Source organism: Aspergillus brasiliensis, assembly GCF_001889945.1.
Source record: "Aspergillus brasiliensis CBS 101740 unplaced genomic scaffold ASPBRscaffold_17, whole genome shotgun sequence".
Lineage (NCBI taxonomy): Eukaryota > Fungi > Ascomycota > Eurotiomycetes > Eurotiales > Aspergillaceae > Aspergillus > Aspergillus brasiliensis.
This window is the reverse complement of record NW_027137458.1, coordinates 355,216-373,100: the sequence shown is the minus strand read 5'-3', so window position 1 is coordinate 373,100 and position 17,885 is coordinate 355,216. Positions and strand designations below refer to the sequence as shown.

Below are 17,885 nucleotides of genomic sequence, written 5' to 3'. Positions count from 1 at the left end.
CATCTGTTTATAGAGATTTATTTGGTTGTTAATAGTATCTGCCATTGATTGAAATTGCTCGGCGAGGTATTCTATCACTGTCAATACCCAACTCCATGTCATTTACGGAATGAAAATATAGTAGTAGAACAGACTCGTCTGGTCCATCTTTAGCAATCAACAGATATCCCTTTTTTCAAAAACAATCCCAAATAGATAGACCTCAAACCAAACCCGCCCAGCGGATAAATTCCAAAAGACATGAACATCAACCCAAAACCCAAAAGTACAACAACCAATCAATCAACATATGCGTACAAACAAGTACACTTGAGTACCAAGTACTTAGTAGACTCACAACCTCGACATCCTCAAACTCTTAAACACCACCTCCTTCAACCACCACGCAATAATCTCATTTACTTCCTCGGGTTCCTGCCACAGCGCCCAGTGCGACGTATTCACCTGTTTATACGTCAAGTGCGGGACCGTCCTTGTCATGCCCTTGCCAAGATGAGGCGGCAGCGCGGAGTCCTTCAGCGCTTGGATGAATAGTAATGGGGCTGTGATGCGTTGGTTCAGGATGGCGAGTTCTTCTTCGTAGTTTATCTCCCGTGTGCGGTACCAATTTACTATGCGTGTGTTAGTTCTCTTCTCTTCATGGATTGGGTCATATTAGGGGTAAACATACACGGCCCTCGAAGCCCATTCCTCGAAAATTCAGTCGCGTAGTATTCCAGTTCCTGCATTCCAACCACATTAGCATATCACGGTTCTTTGAGTAAATGAAGGGAGTAATAAACTAACCACCTCACTCAACAAGGGCGACGGCCTAACAAGCGCCATCCGATCCAACAACACCCCATACTCAGCATCAAATGCCACATCCCGATCATCCGTCCGACCGCCATACAGCGCCGACAAGAACTTTTCGATATCTTCCTTGCTGAAGATGACGTCTTCGAGATTCCCGCTGCGGAATTGCAGCTGATACGCGAAATGCGGCGCGATGTTCTCTACCATGTCTTCTAGCGCGAGGTATTTTCGTGTCGGCGCTGCGTAGGGCACGCAGACTGTGAAGATGTGCGTTACGAGCTCGGGGTGCCAGAGCGCGACGCGGTAGGCGAGGGCGGCGCCCCTGTTCGTTTTGATGGTTAGTTAGGCCACTTTCTACTGGGTAGGGCATATGGTAGAATTACGGGTGGAATAAAATGGAGTACTTACCAGTCATGTCCGCCAAGGATGATCTCCGGTGCTTCTAGTTGGATTGCGAGTTCTTTGATGTCATTGGCGCAGCTTTTGTGCGAATATAGCTCTATCTCTTCAGGTGCGTCCTGTTTCTTTTATCAGATGTTGATTCTTGTCTGTTTTGACAATGGGATGGGCACATACTGTTCTGCCGTATCCTAGACAATCTGGCGCGACGACTCGTAGACCCATCGAAATCAACATGGGGATCTGGTAGCGCCATCCCATGGATAAGTCGGGGAAGCCATGGAGCTGTTACAGCCGGTAATAGTTAGATAGACCTGCTTAATTTAGGTAATCTTTGTGATAGATATCACTGGTCACTCCTGATTCATGGGGCGGCATCACGCACGAGGAAGATTGTCGCCCGATAAACCCCCGATTCGGGCTCGCTGTAGAGGTAGCCTGCGATATATATCAGCGATATGTTACAGCTTGTAAATCTATATCTAGTGGATAGTAAATATATATTGGTAGTTGGAATGCATGATTATAGTAGTGTTGATGCATGATTTGAGAAATAATCGAGCCTGCAGGGAACTTGGGTCTGAATTGCATCAAATGTGCTGCATCTCCTACATACCGTATGTCTTGCCATTGACGTTTGCCGAGCGGCGCTCGACCCTCGGGTCACCGGTTACATCGATCTTGTCCACGGTCATGATCGGAACAACGTTGGATGATGGGAGCTGTGGTATATGAGTACTGACAAGGATGTCTACTGCAGAAAGATCAATCAAAGATGAAAGAAAGAATTCAGGCAAGATGCATGCTGCTATACCGACTTTCCCAGGATCTATAAATGGTCACTCCTATGGAGACCCCCGCCAGCTGGTCGTCACGTGCAAACGGGGCTATTGATCGATTAATATGAGACTAACTACAGGAAATGAGGCGACGGAGTCATTGGGCACGAGTAATATGGCATTTCCGATACAAATAACCTGTTTCCCTGGCAGTAGTTTCGCCCAGGTTGATTGGAGACCGCCGAATTGTTTGTGTTCAGCCAGTCGAACGGGGCTCGCCGCGTCTTCCCGCCGAAATGCCTCGGTTCATGCAGACACTAATGTACATAAGGGGAAGCACAGACTTGCCTTCACCTCCAGTCGGCAGTGCGATTTTGCTACTCAATGTGATAAAATGTGGTGGAATTGGATAAAAGAGAAAAAGAGAGAGAGTCACCGCTTCTGCTGCTAATAGATTACCGTATCTTCCTGATCCTCCTCCACTTCACCGCCATCGTCGTCGTGTCGATGGATATCCGTGCGGTCATGGTCCATACTAGTAGATACGTTGCTGTCATTAGCAGGCGTGGTCTCGGCTTTGGCTTCTTCTGAGCCTCCATCGGCTGTCGTCTCAGCTCCCAGAGTTACCGAAGACGCTTGAGCGACACTCTTGTTCTCCAGGGCATCTGTTTCGGACACCGAGGCTGGTTCCTGAGCCTCTTCATGGCCAGCCTCCTGTTTATTCTCCTCCTGCTGCTGCTGCTCGGTGTTCTCTCCTTCGTGGGACGAATAACGTGCTTCAAACTCCGCCACTTCTCTCGCGACAGTAGCTTCCGCCTCTTTGATTTGGTCCTGTATTATATCCTCCTCCTCCGACCTCAACTGCCACGGCTTGTAGTACTGCAGATAGAATAGTCAGAACCCCTCAAACTCAAGCAACAACACCACAAAACTGTAAGGATGGAAACATACTAATACCGGCTCCGTCCTCGTCTTGAGGAAATGAGCCATCGCAACCATATTCGAGTGGCGTGTGCGCATCTGAGACATCCGTCAATACCTGCACGACATAAAACAAGCAGAAAGCAGAAAGCCAGCAAATCATCGTCATCATCATCGTCATCCTGGGAACACGGGAATTTCAAAACTCACCGATTCCTCCTCGTAGAACCTCTGCTCCTTCTTCCGGATCACCGCCCGTTCCTCCCGCCTCTTCTTCTTCAGCTCCCCATACTCCTCATCTTGCAACTTCAACTTATCCTGTTGTCGTCGCTCAATATCCGCGCGTCGCTTTTGGGCTGCCGAGCTCGAGCTTTGCGAAAGCGTCCCCAGCAAAGCACCGAATAGTCGTTGGCCGCGTTTGCGCTCCTCATCCCGTCCTGCGCCACGGCGCGGTTTCCGCTCTGTTACATCCGGTGAGGTCTGTTTGCGATCTGGAATAGACTGGGTGTTGTCGTCGTCGTGATGTTCCGTTTGTGAGCTAAGACGACGGCGTTTGTTCTCCGAATCGGGGTCCGTCGTAATTGACGATTGTCGCCGCTTTAGCCCTGCTTCTGGGGACGGGATTACGGTGTCCTGATCGGGGAGGGCAACGGCCGACGCGAGAGTTCTATATTTTCATGCAAATGACCCACGTTAGCAGGGATGTTTCTCGTATAGAAAACGTATTTGGGGTAGGCGGCGAAATAATGTATATACCCTTCGGTCATATCTGGCAGGGAGGAGCTGAAAGTGGTGAGGAAAGAAACGAATGAGAATAAATTAGAGTAAGAAATGAAACTGCTTTTGAATTAGAAAGTATGAAGACTGGTATCGAACAACTCGAATCAAAACATTCCGCGAACAACAAGACAGAAGTCACCGGGTATTCATTTGCAGCCACTTCTCTTCAAACCTCGTCGGTATCGCGATATGCCCGGCGCGGCGGGACTCCAACGTCCCGTGCACGGACCATTGGACCGCCCCCCCGAAAGAGCGTTTCTTCCAGTTCCATCTTCCCTCTCTCTCTCTCTGCCTCTCTTCTGTGTGTTCCCAACCCAAGGTTCTTCGATTGCCTTCCACTGTCTCGCTGCTGACATATTTCATTCCATTGTTACAAAGCGCCAACTGCACGTAAAATCTGCAGCTTTCTTCAGTCAGAGACCTGATATTCTCCGTCTCCAATCTATCTCGCGTTGCCCACCGTACTCAAAGACTCAAGACGTCCCCAAGTTACTGCTAATCTCATAATAATCTCACCATGTCTCGCCATCATCCCGATCTCGTTATGTGCCGCAAGCAGCCCGGCATCTCTATCGGCCGCTTGTGCGATAAGTGTGACGGAAAATGTCCCGTGTGCGACTCCTACGTGCGTCCCACGACCCTGGTCCGGATCTGCGACGAGTGCTCTTTCGGAAACTATCAGAACAAGTGCATCGTTTGTGGTGGAGAGGGAATCAGTGATGCCTTCTATTGCTTCGAGTGCACGCGACTGGAGAAGGATCGTGACGGCTGTCCGAAGATTATAAACTTGGGAAGTTCGAGGACAGATTTATTCTACCAAAAGAAAAGTTTTCGAAATCATTGATGCTGGCTGCGTGTTGTCCCTTCTTGTTCGCCACGCCTTTGGCCCTGCGCGTTTGGGATCTTGGGCGGGAATTTCTTGCTCTCTGCATCGTTTACTCCTGGCTTTAGGGAGCTCTGCAGACTTTTGGAGGCGGCTTGGGCGAATATAAACGGTTGTTGAGAGTGAGACAGCTACAGATACAGAAGAGAGAAAAGAATGGTACCGGCGGTGTTTCGGTCACAGGTGCCCGGGGCTATATACTATCGCGGATCATAGAGCGGGATATACAAGAAATTACGGGGTCATCTACCCACGCACGGAGATTTACCGACCCGGCCGTCTCGGTCTTGCAAATCCCCGGCTCGGTCCGTTGTCCTGTGGCGGGTGGACTTCTTCATGCAGCCGTTCGCCCGTGATCTCGTCGGGCGAGGACGCCTCGATCTGCGTGCTGTGTTAGGGAGACTCTTCAATCAATCGAGCGTTTGCAATCAGCTCTTACCTTCTTTGAAATCTTCAGGCCCTGGTCGCCGGCCATAGTGATTGCATGCATCCGGGAGCTGGCGTACAGCATACGCTCCTTGATCGAGGATCCCGAGGGGCAGGTATAGATGAAGATCACCACGTCAGAGTCAGGGTAGTGGTAAAGTGTGTACCGAGGAGAAGACGAAGGGATGTGTGACTGGACGGAGTTCGCCTCCACTCCGGACTCAACGACAGCAACCTTGATCGCCTCCGTCGGGACATCAATGGCCTGTATTTAGACAAACCGAAGTTAGAGCAATCCCAAGTGAAAGATACAACCCCAGGTGCATTGGATAGACACGTACCAGCTGAACCAGGCCACCCTGCTGTAACCCTTCAAGGGCCTGCTTAACCTCGTCATCGACGTTCATCTTAACAGACGCACCACCGAATGGGTTTGCCCTATTGAACGTGCCACCGATGCCAATATCTCTGCTGGGAGTGCCGCTGCGAGCCTCCTCTTCGGCTCTCCGCACAGCCTCCAGCTCCCGCTCCTTCTCGCCCATCAGATCCTCCCGTCGGAAACCGCCCGCGGTACCCTTCTTCTCTGCATCGCGCTCCTTCCATGCCTCCTCACCAATGACTTCATCTTCATCCGTAGCGAAGATAGTCGAAGCGAACTTCTCCGTTCCCAGTTCCCTGGCCAAGGTGGCGCGGGTTGCGGCGAAGAGAGTCTTGGCGCGAACACCAGCATTGGAAGGAATGTAGGTCAAAGCGACGAGGGAGGATGATCCGCCCTCGGGACGACGAATGAGGAGGTAAAGGGGAGTCTTGGGTTCCAGGACGGACGAGAGCTGGGAAAGAGACGGGTAGAAGGCGTTCGGAGAGGCGAAAGGAACCGGGGAAAGGGGCGACAGGCTTTCCGACTTGATGGTTACGGGAAGACAGAAAATGGACTCGTCGGAGACGAAGTTCCTGAAGGCTTCGTGAAGCTCATCAGAGACTATTGTGCATACTTAGTTAGCAAAAGAATGGCTGAATTTGAGCGTAACTTGGGTTTGTAAGGTGGCATGTCCGAGGGGATTCGGTGCGGGATGTCGTAATCGTCAGGAACAAGGGGAAGAAGAGGGGAATGAGATTGGTAGGTAGATAGTATGTACCTGAGATTCCTGACTGCATCTTGAACAGAGGTACAGCAGTAGTTCCTGGCCGTTTCGAAATATGCAGCAATCTATCGGCCGGGTCTACTTCCTGCAGTCGAGGGGTTTATCTGGAAGGTTGTTTCGGGGAGACAGTCGGAGGGGAAGGGCAGAAGCGGTGTGTCTTGCGTCTAGCGGGGCTCATCTGCTGTCCAGGGCGATCGGCCCCCTTCTTATCTATTCACTTCTACTACTTTTCACTACGCCCTCTGAAATCAATGAACTTCTCTGAATGATTTGTGTGACTCTATCCAAGAACGTAGGTATGCTAACATAGGAAAGAAATAAGGAAAACAAACATGATGATATATACAACCCACTCCGTGTGGATCTCGCCCGGCGGCTCTCCAATGCCCCCCAAACATATAAACAGGAGAATACTGATAACTCAGTGATCGAAAACGCCACCATGCTCAATGGTATCAAATGCTTTCGAGAACATACAGCGGCCATTCCCTCCAATGGGAACCGCTTACTCTTCATAATTCCCACCAACGAAGGCCCACCCGGAGTTCTCCAACTTGCCCTTCAGGAACTCATACACGGTGAAAGTGACGGCCTGACCAGGCGCCACTCTCATAACACGGGGCGTGATACCCTTGTAGAAGGCGCGAGCACCCTCTTGCTTGAACATGTCCTTCGCGATGACCATGATGCGTGATACCGCTGATTGACCGGGCTCAGCGCGGGTCTTCTGCAGTCTCGTCTTGATCGTGTCGATCGGGGCATTGGAGAAAGGTCCGACAGCACCAGAAATCAGACCGATAACAGTTGTTTGGTACGAAGGAAGCTGGGTGTTGCTGTATTCTGGCTGAACTCTCTGGAGGAAGGCCTTCAATTCGGTGTAGGCTGTGAAGTTGGCCGCTTGGTTGGTTCCTTGCCGAAGGGCAGTTAGAGAGACACCGCGGTACAGGGTGCTGAACCCCTCTTCCTTGATCACGGTGAAAAGCGCATGCGGGGCGCTGCGGTACTTGGGGGTATCGAGAGGGTCCGCCAAACTGTGATGCTGTGCTTGCAAGCGAATCTTAACAACCTCCATGGGATTGACCACCGCCACGGCTTCGGTCACACCAGCCGCCAGACCAGCTGTTCGGGAACAGTCCTGTTAGCTTCCTTATGCATGACTGGACGTTGGTCATGGAATGCGACTCACCCAAGAAAGTGGCTTTGCTGGTCACGGCACCAGTCTCCTTATCAGCGAGCATTTGCTTGTACGATTCGTAGGAGGTGAACCGGATTGCCATCTTCGGGATGATACCACCAAGGACGGCACCCAACCCCTTGTACAGACCCAAGGCAGTCTCCTTCCTCACGATATCAGCACCGGTGGCGACGAACCCGCGGGGTTTCAGCTAGCACATTGTTAGCTGTGACTCAATCCTTTACATATGGTGCTCACTTACACCCGGTGCGCGGGCCCGGCGGGAGAGCTGCATGCGAACTTTGATGGTGTCTGGCATATATTGTCAGCATGATTCTTACTCAAGACAGCAATTGACCTATTTGCACACATACCGAGAGGGTGACACACGAGCGCTTCCATCATACCAGCACCACCACCAGCTGAATCGCAAATTAGTACTGTACTCACTCAATGCGCCAGAAGGAGCTTTGCTTACCGATGAGGTTCACAGCCGGGGAGGCTGGCTTCTTGCCATTGCGGCCCTGTGCAGTTTTTGCGGACATTGTGCACAATTGCTATGATCGCAGAGATATTGTTTTCTCTGTCAATTGGTAACAAGCTCTTTCACAAGAGCTATAGCCGGCAATGCAGTGGAACGAGCTTCCAGGCGATCGCGTGCAGTAAGAATAACCTTGATCAAAGAGGTAAAAAGAGCAGGGAAAGATCAAGAGTGAATCGCCAGCGATCCGGATTCAAGGGATCTTTATTATTTTTTTTAATTAAAAGAAAGGACGGGGACGATCTCGGAGGTTCACAGGAAGGCCCAAAAATACGGGGAGATACGGAAGTATAACTACGTCCCTCGGCTCTGCCCACCCAGGGTATTTAAATCGGCGATTGAGGGAGTCACTTGATTAGCGGCTTAGCTGGAAAGATCCCAAACATTCGCAAGGCCGTTCTCGGCAATGAGGATCTCAGACGGGCTCGGCTCCAGTGGCGGCTTTCGCAGTCGCTGTGGTTTGAATTTAGCCCAGGCGTACCGGACGTGGAGGGAGCTATGACGGGGAAGCGGAGGAAGCTTCGCTGGACGAGCGGAAGCAATACCGCCGCCTTCGCACAGTAGACCAACAACCGAACGCCCTCGAGAATCAGCTTGGGACAGGGTCAACGGAAGGGAAAAGAAACTAGTTCAGTGATTGGATTCTGGACTCTCCACGATTTACAATCTCCTTAACGTGGGGGATTCCCATCACTTATACCCTTACGGCTGCCATATCTCCGGTGGTTAAAGCTGCTCGTATCTACTGAACTTATTCTACTTCCTCATTCACCCCGAGGCCTCGGGAGCTGCCAGCCAGCCAGCGTCACTCCGACTAACGGCGCAAGTCTGGCACTTCCAGTCCTGGTGGCCCAAGGGTGGCGTGGCCAGAAATGAATGAGCTCAAGGGGCCAGTGTGCCAATGGTAAGCCGGAACCAGAGATCATGGTTTCCCAAATGTCAGGTATGACCAGGCTCTTCACATGCTGGAGAGTTCCCCTCATGGCTTGGATTTTCAGGTATATCGTCGTCATCTGCCAGCCGTAAGCAGTAGCTACCTTACCTACTTGCCTCCATCGAAGGCCTAAGCTTGTGACATGGCTTTCACCACCGAGACAAGACCGTGACCTGGAAGTGTGGGGGATGGAAGTTGGTTTGGTGCACCAGTCCCTCTAACTTCCACGGGTAATTCCGGGCCAAGCCTGGGGTCGTCCTTCAGCCGAGGTCCTTTCTCCGTCCGTCGGTGCCGACCAAGTATAGCAAGGGAACATTGTAACTAAGTGGGATAATGATGAGCGTCTGAATGACTTGTCGCAGGAATTAAGATCAAGGGGAAACGTAAGAACGGTGCCTCTGATCTTGTGACTCAATCAACACGCCCCCAAGCTACGGAGGACTTTTTCACACTTTCGTTGCTTTTGCAAGTCACGGGAAAGCAAGCGCTCTCCTGAAGGTTTACCCCACGGTTCATGATTTACCCACGCTTTCGGAGGTCATTTTTCCGAGCACACATAACAATATTATTAAGAGAATCAACTTTATGGAAAAACATAAGGGAATCATGAACTGCGAGGAGAAATGCATGCCATGTCCCAAAGCAGCCAAAAAAGGATGGTTGAAATTGGGGAGTCAAAAATAAAAAATAGTTTTTCTACAATAAAAAGAGAGGATAAACTGATAAGATAAAAGGATAAAGAAATCCAGGGAAAGCGATCCCCCAGATCTTCACATGTTAAAGTATAACTGGATGGTAGTTAGTGGATTGTTACTTAAGTCTCAAGTAACTAGCATATGATTTCTGCGCTTTAAATTGATTATTCATCGCTCTACTTAGTTGATCACTGTAAAGTAGCGACTCATCAGTATATTGTATGGCTGTATAGTTGCTATCTTGTCTTGCCATGTCAGTCATACCTGGTTTCCTTCTACACCATCGGAGAGACATGTACCTGCAGTGTCGGAGTAGAAAGGGCATGGTCACATAGTGTTACACTTCCATTTAGTGATAGTATATGCCTCAAGGGACATGAATACCAGTTTCCTCCGATGGAGTCTTGGACTTGAAATAGAGGAGTGCGGGATATAACTAGTATGCGGCTTTAGATGGGACAGGATAAGACAGGTATTGTTACCGTCGCGGATGTATATAGTTGGCAACGCTGAGAAAACCCACAATATTCTCTAAGGTAAGTTGTATAGTCATGAAGCGAATACCGCTACGTAGTGGAAACCCTTGCCAAGGAGGAACCGATATCTTTAATCCCAATAAGCCTATGGGACAACCCCACTATGATTCGAGTCTAATCATCTTCCCTAGTCGAGATGGTTCGTCTCCTCGTAAACACTGGTTAAATAAACACTACTTGAATACCTTCATTAATTTCTAACTTCATCTTAGAGGGTTTCCTGCACAGCACTATGGTTGTGATTGCGTCAAGCACTGATGAAGTGGTCAATAGTTTAGCCTATCAGTTTATCAGCCCCAAGCTCGGACATGATCCGAGCGTCTCTTTTTTCCATCCTTTTTCACAATCCACCACGCGACAATGTTAATATGTAGAAATTTTTTGAATGATTTTCTTCGAGATTAGAGGTATCATATTCTGACGCTGAAGCCAAGACATGAAAATTTCCTTACTATTCTCGACAACCAGTTCGTTAGTCCATATGAGCTGAACCACCGAGCCAAGAAAAAGAGGCAAAAAGATATGTCTATATCCAACCATGACCCCACTACACCCAGGGGCATAACACAAACTCTGAAGACAATCGCCCTCTTCATCCTCCACCAATGGCTCCTCATCGGTATCGGAGTCGCCTGTGTTTTGGCCTACTATTTCCCCAATGTCGCCAAGAGCGGCGGCATCATCCGCTCCGAATATAGCATCCTCTACGGCGCAATGGCCCTCATTTTCCTGATCTCCGGTCTCAGCGTGCCCCGAGAAAAGCTTATCATTCATCTCCTCAACTGGCGGTTGCATGTTCTCGTCCAGGGTCTATCGTTCCTTGTCATCCCCGCCTTCATCCTCGCTATTGTTCATATAATCTTGGCGGGTGACCCAGATGAACATATTGATCGCGCCTTGCTGGCCGGGTATATCTTCCTGGCTTGCATTCCGACCACTATTGCTTCGAATGTTGTCATGACGCGCTCGGCGGGCGGTGATGATGCCGCGGCGCTGGTGGAGGTCATTATTGCGAATTTCCTGGGCCCGTTTATCACCGCCGGGTGGACGGTTACTTTGCTGCCGAAGTCGTCGGAGTTTGATGTCTGGAGGTCCGGGGATGGGGATCTCTCTGATATGTATCGGGATGTGTTTAAGCAGTTGGGTCTGGCGGTACTGTTGCCGTTGGTGGTGGGTCAGTTGATCCGCTGGGTTTGGCCGGACATTGTGGGCAAAGTGTTGGCTAAGTATCGCATTGCGAAGATTAGCACGGCGTGCTTGATTTTGTTGGTTTGGTAAGTTGACCTGGAAACTTTTGCCACGGTATTGCTTATCTGACTGGTGGTGTATAGGTCTACCTTTTCTTCTTGCTTCGCGACAGGAGCGCTACAGACTCTTTCCGCTTCGAGTATCGTCTTCGTGGTTCTGTTCAACATCGCGCTGTATATGTTTCTTACGGCGGTTTGCTTCTATTGTTCTCGTCCGCCGAGGATCATCTCGTCTGGGGTGTCGTTTACGGTGAGAGGGAAGACGGTTTATCCCTTTCAGCAAATGAGTCCTCAGGAAACGATTGCCGTGTGCTTCTGTGGACCGGCGAAGAGTACTGCGCTGGGCATTCCGCTGCTGTATGCCATGTGGGGTCCGTTGAGCCTGTATATCAAGTCGAAGACGTCTGTGCCTGTGCTATTGTATACCACGGAGCAGATCTGCGTGGCGCATTTCTTTGTGCATATGTTCAAGTGGTGGCATCGGCGGGTTGACAGGAAGAGTGCTAGTGTGAGTGATGTGGAGTGTGATGGAGAGGGACGTGGAAGGGGGGAGGATGTAGACGGGGATGGTCTGGAAGATAAAAGCAAAGGGGCGGGCGTGAGTTTGTCCCAGGAAGGTAATAAATAATCGTAATCAAGCATAGACACCATTCAGCACATAGACTTTACAATAGAAATGGAATCGTATATAACATGAAGGCAACCTGCGTGCCCAATCACGCAGTCGAGAAGGGGGAGAATGATAAGCTTCCCCAATTGATATCTAGAGAGGCATATAGACAAGGGAAAAGAGTGCAGGATTTAATACACCTCAAATGTAGCTCACTTTCACTCCCATCCCAACCGTCCCCTTGATTTTCTGCCAACCAGAGCCTGTTATTCTCCGGATGCGTTCCCGCACGTCTTGCCGGCTTAATGCGGCTATGATGCCGAGCATGAACAGAAGCGTCCGCGCGAATGATAATGGGTTGCCTGCGATGCTCTTTCTGACGTATTGCAGGATATTGCGCACCACGTTGACCAGGGCTCGTGATTGCTTGGCCCGCGACTCGGGCTTCTCGGTTTTCTTGATGTTCTTGGAGCCAGGGGGTGAGAAGGCCGTCCGACCTGCGGAGGTGCCTGGTTTGCTGGATTGCTTCTCTGCGAACTTCCCCTTGCCCTTTATGCTGCCATTAGGATAAGTCTTCTCAATCCCGTAATCCACCTCACTACCGCTGCGTCCATGCCCTTTTTGTGCACGTTCAGCGGCCTGAGCTTCCTCTGCCCTGCGACGTTCTGCCTCTCGCGCTTGTCTTTCCATTTCAGCATCCTTCTCCCGCTGGAGGGCAGCGGCGCGTAGTTCCCCTTGCTGCTTCTCTTCTTTGAGGCCTTCCAGTGTCTGCAGAAATAGCTCCTTCCGATCCTCATCCAGGACTTCGCTCAAGTTAATGAACTCCGTCGCATACTCCCACTCTTCATTCGCAGGTAGAACATGTAGGGTGAACAGCTCGATTATCCTGACCCTAGCAGCCAGGTCTTTCGGGGTATCAGTACCACCGTTTGCCCGCGGTGTAGATGAGCCACTGGTCAGATGGTCTGAAATATCCAGGTTGGGTTGTCCGTATGAAGATAGGTATGTTTCGAGCCGTTGTTGGTTGAGTTTCTGTGAAGGTGAGTGTTTCAACAAGAGTGTTGCTCTGCAGGAAACGGGCTTGTTAGTATGTAAAGCAATTGACAGTTCGATGTATCAACTGACAGGTTATATACGACTTCCGCATCCACTGATCCCTCCAAACCTCTATACCCCGTCCGTACAACGGTCTCCCAGATCTCACCCTCGCGAACGGTGGTCGAAATAGCTTTCCATTCTTTCTGTCCAAACAACTTCTTTCCCTCTTCAGGGCCCAATTCAATGATCTGGCTCAAGAGAGTGATGTACAGGTTCCACACTTTGATCCGCCAGGTCGGCTGAGCTGAAGCAACTGGCGCGACCGAATCATCTCCATTGACGAACTGCTCATCGGATCCCCTGATGACTGTGATCGCAGGCTCAAGGGCTGAAAGTGCTTCTTGTAACCGTAGTGTCAAAAAGAGATTTGACGCCTTTTTGTATGTTTTTGAGCAAAGCTTGGAGGGAGACAAGGAGGATGTGGAGGAGGACAGGAGTTGCGACTGGGACGCCGACATGTAGGAACCATCGTCGGCCATTGTTCACCGCCAGCGGAAAATGCGACGGATCGGAAAGAGGAATCAAAGAAGGGAAATCGAATGGAACGTGCGCGGCTATCAATAAAGGCGAAAAACTGCACGAGGGATAGATGGTTGCGATCAAATTGAGCTCTGGGTGGTTGGGACGGTGGAGGGAACAGAGTGACACTAAGCTGGCCTAAGAACAATGCTTGGACTGGAGGAGTTTCAGCATCACCTCGGCTCATCCGTTTCGCTGGCCGAGAGTCTGGGGGTCTGATGTCACGGGACGCCGCTGTCGGAAATTCCCCAAAATAGACAATCCACGCCTGAGGCCTCCAGGCACAGCTCCAGTCGCGTGAATCCAGTGACGATCTTCCCCCTCCATCATTCATGCATTCTTGACTGCTTGAATTCGTCGCTTTCGGCTGGGTTGTTTCTTCGCTGGTAATGCAATGCTACCGGGTCTGGGACCTTCCGACTCTCATGATAAGCTTTTATCTGGGGAACCTCACAGTATTCTTTGTTTAGGCTGTCCACTATCTACTCCGTCCTGCTCCACTTATCCTTTAACACAATAGCCAGATTCGCATCCCTTGTATCTGCCTTTACTTCTACACTTCAGCCTTCCATAAATACTAATCTTTCTTTACACCGTGCTACGCATCATTGCACTGACAAAAGCCATGGATATAACCGCCCAGACTTTCTTCTACCATCTACCCAGGGTGTTGGATGACCTGGCATCCTGCTGTTTCGTATCTATAGACTTTGAATTCTCTGGCATCGCCAAAGGCCTCGGACCCTCCGTCAAGAGCAGAAGCACCTTGCAAGAGCGCTATGAAGAAGTCAAGAACTCCGCTGATCAGTACCAAATCCTTCAAGTCGGCTTGACAATCTGCCATGAGGATCCGGAGACAGGTTAGACACACATGTCCACCCCTCCAGGTTGATGTGTTAATAGCGCAATCACAGCAACGTACACCTTGAAGCCATATAATCTATACTTGAGCCCAATCATCGACCGGAAGCTGGATCTAGACAGAAATTGTTCCTTCCAAAGCAGTGGTATGCTCGTTTCAAAGCTGCCCTCGTCCCGTTAACCTAACACGATCTACTTAGCCGTCGAATTCCTCCTGGAAAACAAGTTCAGCATGGAAAATTTGTACAAGAATGGCGTCACCTATCTGTCGAGAGATGAGGAAAGTCGGATAATGGCCAGAGTCATGCAGAGAAATGAACGCACGACAGCGCGCAGTTCGCTGGACGTTGCGGACCATGAGTATGAGTCTATAGCCTTCCTAAAGGATGTTCGCCATCTTGTAGATAACTGGCTGGCGCTTGGTAAAGTAATAATTCTACTTCCATCAAATATTGCTTCTCTGACCATCATACCAGGCCCGAGAGGATTACCTTAATATCCCGCCCCCTCGGCCTATTAACGCGCCTGCTGGACCCAATCACCCCAAGTCTATGCCATCGGACCTCAATAGGTTTCAAAAGAGGCTGGTTCATCAGCTCATCGAAGTGGAATATCCGACTTTGGTGACGGTTAGCAGGCCGGGATTTATACAGATAATCGATTACGATGAACAGCGCGAGAAGGCTGTTCGCGACCAGAGGGTGAGATGGGTACAAGAAAGGATCTGGAAACAGACTGGATTCAGATGGATCGCGGAGGCGCTAGCTGGGGGCGATCTGACCAACCTCGAGCCTTTCTGCTTCATTAATCTCATGTCGGCTTCGAAGGAGAACCCCCAGAGTTCCCTTCAGGACTTCTCGCGCGGGGTGAAGCAGCGGCTGCAAAAGAACAGACCTGTGCTGGTGGGTCACAACCTCTTCACGGACCTGATTTACTTTTGCCGGTGCTTCTTCGGACCTCTACCGGACCGTGTGGAGGACTTTCAAGCCATGGCTCACAAGATGTTTCCAGTCTTAATGGATACGAAGTACATGGCTACACATGACTGTGGCTCCATCAATCCAAGGTCTTCCCTGCAGGAAATAAATGACAGCCTCGCTGCAATGCCAACACCAACAATAAGTAAGCAGGTTAGATATATTGTTGTTTCTCACTAACGTTGACCAGGTATACACCCTCAATTTACCAAGTACAATACGAGGGCAATTGACCATGAAGCCGGCTTTGATAGTTTGCTCACTGCTCAGGTCTTCATAAAACTTTCTGCCCAGCTCCGAGATAGGGGAACTTCTGGAATTCCACCACCGATCCCAGAGACATCTCAACCAGGTAAAAAGTCGAAGCAGCCCACGAAGCAGGTTATAGGCGACTTCGAGGCTACCGTCGTTCTACCTCGAGGTCCCAAGTCAAGCAACGTCCGCATCATGTTCGGCTCTATCGAAGTTGAAAAAGTCGTCCAAGACAACGGCGGCAATGACGCTGGCGAGGTAACCAGAATATCCCTAACTCCCCGCGATTCTCCTGAGACACAGAAGAAAGCCGACGAGGGCCGGCTGATTCCACGCCTGGGCGCGCAATTTTGGGACGTTTATGGAAACAAACTGCGTGTCTTTGGCACGAATGAGAGGGTATGCCACATTGGCTAGATCCTCCTGAAGTCAGCCAGCACACCGCAGCACTCGCCTGAGTGTTGACCGCTTACTACACATTCATGATTACGATAAAAGTAGTTCCTAGATACCAGGAAATTGCATGATTGACTAGCAACAGCTACAGTCTCCATAGGCGAAGCCGTATGAAGGAATGTATGCAGCATATATCTAACAGTACGCCTTGATTTTAAAGAAGGTACCGCTAGCGAAAAGAAGCCGCGAAGTACTCGCTCTGAGCACCGGATAATGATCGACTGGTCGTGGTAACTCAAACCCAGTGATGATAAGGAAAGGTGCCGTAGAGAAGAAAAAGAACAAGAATGGGCCGCACTGCAGAAGTTTTAAACCGAGCGGAATGACGAATCACATGACCTACTAGCCCGGTCGGGCCTAGCTCCGTCCCGACGCTCCCTCGCAGGTGACCGCCAACTTTTCTCGCTATATCGTCGGCCTCCGGACCTGTTGACAAGCACCCCAACATATAACCAACACATTTGGAGATGTCGTCAGGGTCCAATGGTGCCAGGCGCGTAGCGTCGCTTTTGCGTATGTATTTGTCGATCGGAAACTGAAAACCAATGCGTGTCCGTACTGACTGCTCCAGGGCCTGCGATCTCCGATCCCAGAGTGTGCAGAAGCTGTCAAGAGACGCTTGTCCGCCGCAGTTACGCCACAGCCTCTACACAGGCCTCCCCAGAATCCTCCTCCACCAGCGCCGCATCAGCCTTCCCCGTCGTGAAGCCCGCCCATACCATCAAGGCCGGCGTGGTCCTCTCCCGCCCTCCTCAAATTACCCGCGAACTTACCGATTTTGAGAAGGCGTACTATTTCTACCAGAAGCGATTGAACGAGCGTCTCCAGCTACCTTTCACGAAATACTTCTACTTCAAGCGTGGAACGCCCGCCGACGAGGACTGGAAGCGCAAGATTCGCGAGCGCCAGACCCCCGCACGCGACATCGGCAAGTACAACCCGTACTCAAAGGAGGCATGGAACGATGAACTCCTCGTTGGAGCTGTCGAGTCGGACCCGGCCCACCAGGTGGAAATGCTTGTGCAGGATGCAGAGTCGACGGTCAATGCCACTTCTCAGGACACTAGCAAGAAGGAAGAGATCCCGAGACCCTTCCCCCGGGTGACGGAGGCGGACCAGAAGAACGATCACAGAAGCCTCAACCGGGCACTGCAAAGGACTCTCTATCTCCTTGTGCAGTCCAAGGAGGGATTCTGGACTTTCCCCAGCTCTCCCATCGTGGGAGACGAGACTCTCCGCCAGGTAAGTCCCGCTGGTTGCTCTAATGCGTATCCCAGCATCAACGCTAACTCTTATTCGACAACAGGCCGCCGAACGTACCCTTGAGCAAGCCGCCGGTGTCAACATGAACACTTGGATGGTCGGATACCACCCCGTGGGCCACTACGTCTACAACTTCCGCAACCCGAACAAGCTGGCAACCGGTCCCGCAGGCGAGAAGGTCTTCTTCATGAAGTCGCGCATCATGGCCGGCCAGGCCGACCTTTCCGGAAACGCTCAGAACCTGACCGACTTCAAGTGGCTGTCGAAGGATGAGATTTCGAAGTTTGTGCGGCCGCAGTACTACGCCAGCATCAAGAACATGCTGGCTGATCGGTAAACCAGTGTTTCTTAGGTGTGATGGAGTAGTAGTGTATGGATATGGATAGTTGTTGTTGTTACGCGGACTTGTTTCTTTTCCCCGGGGAATATTTTGCCCTCGGTAGGTAGTACAGCAGGTCTGAAGTCTTGCATATATCATCGTCGGTCATGTATAACTAGCTTTTTGTTTTTTCCTTTCTGTTCTATTCGCAATAAAGACTTTCCTTGTTCCTAAGACTATCCCCAACCGAAACGCCATGCAGATTCCTCTCCAGTTAT

The 17,885-nt window shown here is 50.6% G+C and overlaps 8 protein-coding genes across 8 annotated transcripts; 3 read left to right on the top strand and 5 right to left on the bottom strand.

The window, feature by feature from the left end:
- Positions 1-24: 24 nt before the first annotated feature.
- Positions 25-1,980, bottom strand: ASPBRDRAFT_48217 (alpha/beta fold hydrolase). The gene is made up of 7 exons (XM_067626046.1): positions 1,811-1,980; positions 1,580-1,632; positions 1,372-1,479; positions 1,204-1,313; positions 787-1,117; positions 671-722; positions 25-611 (listed from the first exon to the last, which is right to left on the bottom strand). Exons 1-7 carry the CDS (start codon positions 1,887-1,889, stop codon positions 334-336), a joined length of 1,011 nt encoding a protein of 336 aa, XP_067474428.1. The 5' UTR covers positions 1,890-1,980; the 3' UTR covers positions 25-333.
- A 37-nt stretch (positions 1,981-2,017) lies between these two features.
- Positions 2,018-3,823, bottom strand: ASPBRDRAFT_48214 (pinin family protein). Its single transcript, XM_067626045.1, has 4 exons — positions 3,651-3,823; positions 3,105-3,561; positions 2,925-2,993; positions 2,018-2,852 (listed from the first exon to the last, which is right to left on the bottom strand). The coding sequence occupies exons 1-4, from the start codon at positions 3,659-3,661 to the stop codon at positions 2,421-2,423; spliced, it is 969 nt and encodes a 322-aa protein (XP_067474427.1). The 5' UTR covers positions 3,662-3,823; the 3' UTR covers positions 2,018-2,420.
- A 368-nt stretch (positions 3,824-4,191) lies between these two features.
- ASPBRDRAFT_136256 (PHF5 family protein) lies at positions 4,192-4,518 on the top strand (the record flags this gene model as incomplete). The annotated part of the gene is made up of 1 exon (XM_067618773.1): positions 4,192-4,518. The coding sequence occupies one exon, from the start codon at positions 4,192-4,194 to the stop codon at positions 4,516-4,518; it is 327 nt and encodes a 108-aa protein (XP_067474426.1).
- Positions 4,519-4,821: 303 nt separating this feature from the next.
- ASPBRDRAFT_59170 (twinfilin) lies at positions 4,822-6,138 on the bottom strand (the record flags this gene model as incomplete). Its single annotated transcript, XM_067628009.1, has 4 exons — positions 4,822-4,938; positions 4,997-5,248; positions 5,325-5,962; positions 6,120-6,138. 4 exons carry the CDS (start codon positions 6,136-6,138, stop codon positions 4,822-4,824), a joined length of 1,026 nt encoding a protein of 341 aa, XP_067474425.1.
- A 492-nt stretch (positions 6,139-6,630) lies between these two features.
- Positions 6,631-7,844, bottom strand: ASPBRDRAFT_136579 (putative succinate:fumarate antiporter (Acr1); the record flags this gene model as incomplete). The annotated part of the gene is made up of 5 exons (XM_067618807.1): positions 6,631-7,244; positions 7,312-7,510; positions 7,562-7,611; positions 7,674-7,721; positions 7,778-7,844. 5 exons carry the CDS (start codon positions 7,842-7,844, stop codon positions 6,631-6,633), a joined length of 978 nt encoding a protein of 325 aa, XP_067474424.1.
- A 2,630-nt stretch (positions 7,845-10,474) lies between these two features.
- ASPBRDRAFT_48211 (uncharacterized protein) lies at positions 10,475-11,378 on the top strand. The gene has a single exon (XM_067626042.1). The coding sequence runs from the start codon at positions 10,528-10,530 to the stop codon at positions 11,281-11,283; it is 756 nt and encodes a 251-aa protein (XP_067474423.1). The 5' UTR covers positions 10,475-10,527; the 3' UTR covers positions 11,284-11,378.
- Positions 11,379-12,063: 685 nt separating this feature from the next.
- On the bottom strand, positions 12,064-13,622 carry pex26 (the record flags this gene model as incomplete). The annotated part of the gene is made up of 2 exons (XM_067620090.1): positions 12,988-13,622; positions 12,064-12,928 (listed from the first exon to the last, which is right to left on the bottom strand). The coding sequence occupies exons 1-2, from the start codon at positions 13,437-13,439 to the stop codon at positions 12,064-12,066; spliced, it is 1,317 nt and encodes a 438-aa protein (XP_067474422.1). The 5' UTR covers positions 13,440-13,622.
- Positions 13,623-14,104: 482 nt separating this feature from the next.
- On the top strand, positions 14,105-17,625 carry ASPBRDRAFT_59166 (uncharacterized protein; the record flags this gene model as incomplete). Its single annotated transcript, XM_067628008.1, has 7 exons — positions 14,105-14,339; positions 14,394-14,486; positions 14,541-14,767; positions 14,817-15,462; positions 15,508-15,954; positions 16,597-17,267; positions 17,332-17,625. The coding sequence occupies 7 exons, from the start codon at positions 14,105-14,107 to the stop codon at positions 17,623-17,625; spliced, it is 2,613 nt and encodes an 870-aa protein (XP_067474421.1).
- Positions 17,626-17,885: the final 260 nt, after the last annotated feature.